The sequence below is a fragment of the Lipotes vexillifer genome, unplaced genomic scaffold (assembly GCF_000442215.2).
Source record: "Lipotes vexillifer unplaced genomic scaffold, Lipotes_vexillifer_v1.1 scaffold1129, whole genome shotgun sequence".
NCBI classification, from domain to species: Eukaryota; Metazoa; Chordata; class Mammalia; order Artiodactyla; family Lipotidae; genus Lipotes; species Lipotes vexillifer.
The window spans coordinates 1,446,689-1,452,292 of NW_006789022.1; the positions used below are offsets into that span (position 1 = coordinate 1,446,689).

Sequence of the window (5,604 nt, forward strand, 5' to 3'; positions counted from 1 at the left end):
GGGGCTCACGGGCCCAGCCGCTCCGCGGCATGTGGGATCCTCCCGGACCGGGGCACGAACCCGTGTCCCCTGCATCGGCAGGCAGACTCTCAACCACTGCGCCACCAGGGAAGCCCGACTCTGTTGTTTTTATCTCAGGAATGTAAGGTTAATTTAATGTTAGAAAAGTGATCAGTGTAACTTACCTTTTTAACAGATAGAAGAAAAAAGCTAATTCTAATAATAAAGTATTTAATAACATTAAGCTTCATTAATCTGATAAAAGGTGCATACAAAAATGAAAACAAGGGGCTTCCCTGGTGGTGCAGTGGTTAAGAATCTGCCTGCCAATGCAGGGGACACGGGTTCAAGCCCTGGCCCGGGAAGATCCCACATGCCGCGGAGCAGCTAAGCCCGTGAGCCACAACTACTGAAGCCTGCACACCTAGAGCCAGTGCTCCACAACAAGAGAAGCCACCGCAAGGAGAAGCCCGCGAACCGCAACGAAGAGTAGACCCTGCTCACTGCAACTAGAGAAAGCCTGCACACAGCAACGAAGACCCAACACAGCCAAAAAGAAAGAAAGAAAGAAGTGTATAAACAAAAACAAAAACCTAGAGTAGAAAAGTTTTTAGTGATGAAATCTACAGTCAACATTTACTAGTAAAAACTTTTCCTTTGAGAGAGGGGTAATACCAGGACATAGCCAGTGCTAGTCAGCATGCTGCAGGCATGGCCAGCACATTAAACAAGAAAATGCAACAAAAATAATAAGAATTGGAAAAGAAACAAATTCATCACTATTCTCAGATGCTATACTGTCAGTTAGAAAAGCAAAAAGGATCTACAGAAAAATGAGTAAAGTTAACTACAGTTTAACAAGTTTACTGGTTACAGAATAAACTTAAAAGGTCAGCTGCATGCTACAGTATCAGCAACTACTTGGGAGAGGTAATTTTAAAAGATGCCATTTACAACAGCAACAAGATGATAACTATCTAGGAATAAATTTCAACAGATGTATAAGCTCTTTATGATGAAAGACATTAAAGAAGGCCCAAATAAATAAAGAGATATACCACATTCTTGGATAAGAAGATTCAAAATTGTAAAGATGTCAATTCTCCCCAAATTGGTCTGCAGAGTCAACCCAATTCCAAAGTAAAATCTCAAAAGGGCTTTTTGTAGGACTTGGTAAACTGATCCTAAAATTCACATAGAAAAAACAAAAAAAGCAAAGAGCACGAAGAGCTAAGAGATTCCTGAAGAAGGAATTCATCCTGTCCAATTTCAGGACTTATAAATCTATAGCTACTAAACCAATGCACTCTTGGCAGTGGGATAGGCCAAGGGACAGAAAAGCAACTCAGAAACAGACCCGCACATACGTGGGAACTGTATGACGGGGCTGGCGTTGCAGGGAAAGGATAGACTTCTCAATAAGTGGTACAGGGAACAGTGGTCATCTGTTTGGGGAAAAACTGATGAAATTAGATCCCTGTGAGGGAGAAGAATGCTTGAAAACAGAGGGCTGTGAGCCAGCCTGAGAACTGCTAACGGGGGCAGGTCATGAAAGCAGAGCTGTAGTGGTGGACGCGGCACAGCCGAAGCTGGCCAGTGAGACGCTGCAGCACCGGGGTGGGGTGGAAGCTGGACTGGAGGGGGTTGAACACTGAACTGGAAGCGAGCAAGGAAACGCTGAGGGCGGCACTCCTGAGGAATTTCGCTTTGAAGGGGAGCAGAGAAATGGGCGGGGGAGTGGGTCGAGAGACAGGCAACTGTTCTGAGGCAGGCAGCTCTCTCATCACGACACGGAGTGAGAGGTGACAGATGAAGGAGCGGGAGGCTTTCAGAGTGAGGGAGAAGGGAGTCTGGAGCAGAGGTGCGGGGTCCCCACGAGCAGGGACAGTTCTGCCACTGTCCCGGGCGGCAAGGCAGCAAAGGCGGGCACAGGTCCAGACAGGCTGGGGGATTTGGGGGTGGAAATGGGACGGGTGTCCCATGAAATCAGATGAGAGTGACAGTGGAGGCAGGTCTGAGGAGAGAGAGGGAACGTACTCATAGGAGCTGCTGGGGTCATGCAAAGTGCACAACTGAGGTTTGCGTCTGTGAATTTACAGGGAAAATACTGCTCCAGGTGTGTAACTTCTCTCTAGGCACAGTCAGCGGTTCTGGAGCCGGTGGAGAGGGTTCAACTAGGGTTATGGTTGTACCAGGGAAGAGGAGCAGAGGGACACAGGGGCCGGGAAACTCGAGCGTTTGCAGGGGGAAGATTAAAATGGTGACTCCAACCTGGTAAGGATGAGGACTCTAGCCTGGTAAGAAGAGAAGGCGAGATGGGACAGGAAGGATACCCCACGGATCTAGACGCCCAGGGAAAGGTGACAGAGAATCAAGGAGGGAGACAGTGGGCCAGGAGGAAGGTCTCAGAATGAGGAGTGACAGGAAGGTGGCTGGACGGCAACGAAGCCTTCTCCCCTTGTCAGCACTCTGGCTCAGACCCCAGCAAGGGAATCAAATGTGGCTCTTTGGAATTTACAAGGACATTCAATATTTCATCCTCAAAGCAAACTCGCGAGGTCAGCACAACTACCCCTACTTTACAGGCGAGGAAACTGAGGCTCAGAGAGAAGACATGTCTGGGGCAGCAGGGCCCAGACCCTGCCCCCCTGCGCCCTCAAGGCCAGGTCACCTGGGTAGTTGCGGCAGCCCCCCGCGGTGCTCCCCCGCCGCCAGGTGCCCTCGTACAGGGTGGTGCTCCAGTTGCGGAACCTCTGGCTCTTGAGCGCGTCGGGCGTCAGGTTGCAGATCTCCAGGCGGGTGAACTCACGCATGAAGTCTCGGAAGGACATCCTGGGGGGGTCAAGGTGAGAGGTGAGCCAGGGCCCCCAGCCAGGGCACCGAGGGACATGGCACGGCTGGGTTTGGGGGAATTGGGAGCTGGGGTGCCTGTCCCCAAGAACGGCCAGACTGAAGAGGGGGCTGCTCACCAGAACTCCCCGTCCTCCATCTTGACCCGGAGCTGCTCCCGAACATAAGCGTCTACACTGTTCCACTCCGGGGAGCTGTGGGGAAAGGGCACTGCCAGGGGCTGCCGGCCACTGACCTGCCCAGCCTCTGTCCCTGAGGCCTGTCCTCACCTGGCCCGAGTCAGGAGGCCCCCTCCAGGCCAAGTCCAGAGATCCCAGTCCCAGGGGTTGTCTTATAGGGGCCGGGTCAAATGCCCCGAGGATGCTCACAGGCTGGGCACAGCAGCCTGCACAGCCTGAGCTCTGTCAGGGCAGTCCTCAGACCCAGTCACATGGAGATGGGCCCCTCTGTCCAATTTCGAGCCCACCCTGAGCTGGCAGAGCCCCCAGCAGAAATGCCAGTAGCACTGAACAGCCTCCCCCAGCCTCCCTGGCCAGCGTCCGCGGCCCCTCACCCGTCACTCCAGGCTCCTGTCCACTCCACCTCGCCCCAGGGGTTCCGCATCCGGATTAGGTTCACCATCTGGCCCTGGTAGTTCACCTGTTCCCAGAGCTCCCATCAGTGCCTGCTTCTGGCACACACTTTTAGCACCCCTTCCCTCCACCTCACGCTCGCCAAGCCCAGCTCAGCACCCAGCACCCACCATGGGAAGCACAGCTGAGAAGACTGATGGAGAATAACCTGCTGAGGAGGGCAGCTATGTGCACAGACTAGAGTAAGTCAGGGTGGCACAAGATAAACATCTCTGGATGAGAGTCCCCAGGAGATAGAAAAGGTGCTGCAGGAGGTCAAAGGAAGAGTCGGCCTCTCCCACAGCCCTGGCCACAGGCCAGAGAGACAAGGAAGCAGGAACGGCCCTGCAGGGAAGACCTTCACGTGGGGCAGTACCTGCTTGGCCCCGGTCACAGAGTAGGCGTGGCCCTTCACTAGCTTCTTGAAGGTGACAGCCTCCATATCCAGAATGCTGGAGATCTGCAGAAAGACACACATACTATGGCCACTGTTCCCATCCCCGGTCAGGAGATGAACCCCGAGTCTTGGCGTTCCCTTGCACACACAACAGCTATGGAAAGTGATAGGCAGGAACCCTGACTCCATCTCAGCCCCTGGAAGGGGTGCTGCCTGCTACTCCACCAATGTTACCACTGGTGGCGGGGCCTGGGCACCTCACTGACACTGCTTTTGGCCAGAGCTGGCCAGACCCTGTGCAAACATGCATGAACATATACATACAGCCGTGCATGGCCCCTCGCCTCACCACAGAGCCACGAGGTCCTCAGAGGACCTCGTGTGGAGGGGCACAGTGAGGCGGAGAAGAGGGCAGAGAACAGACTAGAGTCAGGGAGGACTGGGGAAGAGCATGGGGGCGGGGTTAGGGTGGAGGATGCAGTGATGGTGGGGGTGGAGGCTGACATGAAGGATGAAGGAGGTCTGAGGATGAGTCATGGGAACAGAAAAGCAACTGAGGGAGTGAATGGAGTAGGGGAAGAAGCGGGGGCCCACGGGAGCCGGCTCTAGGAAGGAGCTGAGGTCTGAGGCTGCGAACTGGAGAGCAGACAGGCAAGGCCTTAGATGACAGGAACAAGGAGCTGAAGTCAGGAAAACAAGCTGAGGTCTGAGGTTTTGGGGACCAGGATGACGCCAGGCATGGAGGTGGAAGATGGGACTGAAGTGACGGGCGCAGCTGGGTGAGGATCCGGGGATGGTGTGAGGTGAAGGATAGGGTCTGGAGCCAAGCCTGCAGCGAGTCTGAGGCTGGGCTGGGTAGGGAGAGGGAGCCACTAGGAGGCTCAGGTCACAGAATGGAGTGCACTCACATCAATGGAGCAGCCCAGCAGGGAGCCTCGCTCCAGCGCCTTGAGGATGATGCGGTAGAGGTCGCTGGGCGCCTTCCGCAGCTCGTACCATTCGGTGACCCCACCTGTGAAGTCCTCAAAGCCCTCGGAGGTGCTGCCTCCTGAAAGGGCCTCGTAGCTGCCATTCACCCTGTGAGAGGCCCCGGTCAGCACTCTGTACCAAGCGGGACCCCACACTCTGGGGGTGGCCTGGAGCTCTCGCTGGGCCCCTACTCACTTGGCATAGGCCTTCTCCAGCAGAGCACTCCAGAACTCGTTACCTTGGGCAGAGTGCACGAACACCAGCTTCCCGTCCTTGGTGGGCAGCAGGTCATCCACCACCACGTCCACCCACTCCCCAAACTGCCACAGCTGGGGGAAGAGAATCATAGTGAGTACCTGCTTTGAGACCCCCTGGGTCTGAGCTCAAGCCTCAGCAGCTCTCCCACTTACTAGATACCTGATTCTAGGTCATACATCCTAGACATGGGATCTAAGCAAGTTATCCTCTCTGAGGCTCACTTTCCCTCTCCACAAAAGGGAACGGCAACACCTTCCTCATGGGAAAACTAAAGACGATTAGGAAGGTAGTTTTTAGGGCAGCATTGTTGATATTTTTTGAAACAGACCAAGGTGCCTTTTTAGGGATGAAGAGGTTGCAAAGCTCTTGGGCCTTGGCTCTCCTGGAACCTTTTAAGGCCATGACCCCTGCCTTTCCCTCACCCCATTCTAGGCCATGGTGTGTGTGTGTGTGTGTGTGTGTGTGTGTGTGTGTGTGTGTGTGTGTGTGTGTGTGTGTGTGTGTGTGTGTGTGTGTGTG

The 5,604-nt window shown here is 54.3% G+C and overlaps 1 protein-coding gene across 2 annotated transcripts in view; it reads right to left on the reverse strand.

Moving 5' to 3' along the window:
* CAPN1 (calpain 1) overlaps window positions 1-5,604 on the reverse strand; it is a 23,286-nt gene that overhangs the window by 14,527 nt on the left and 3,155 nt on the right. For both annotated transcript variants that reach the window (XM_007462012.1, XM_007462011.1), the window contains exons 5-10: window positions 5,023-5,156; window positions 4,767-4,935; window positions 3,838-3,921; window positions 3,404-3,489; window positions 2,970-3,044; window positions 2,672-2,832 (exon numbers count right to left, since the gene is read on the reverse strand). In XM_007462012.1, coding sequence (XP_007462074.1) covers window positions 2,672-2,832; window positions 2,970-3,044; window positions 3,404-3,489; window positions 3,838-3,921; window positions 4,767-4,935; window positions 5,023-5,156 — 709 coding nt within the window. The remainder of the gene's footprint in view (window positions 1-2,671; window positions 2,833-2,969; window positions 3,045-3,403; window positions 3,490-3,837; window positions 3,922-4,766; window positions 4,936-5,022; window positions 5,157-5,604) is intronic.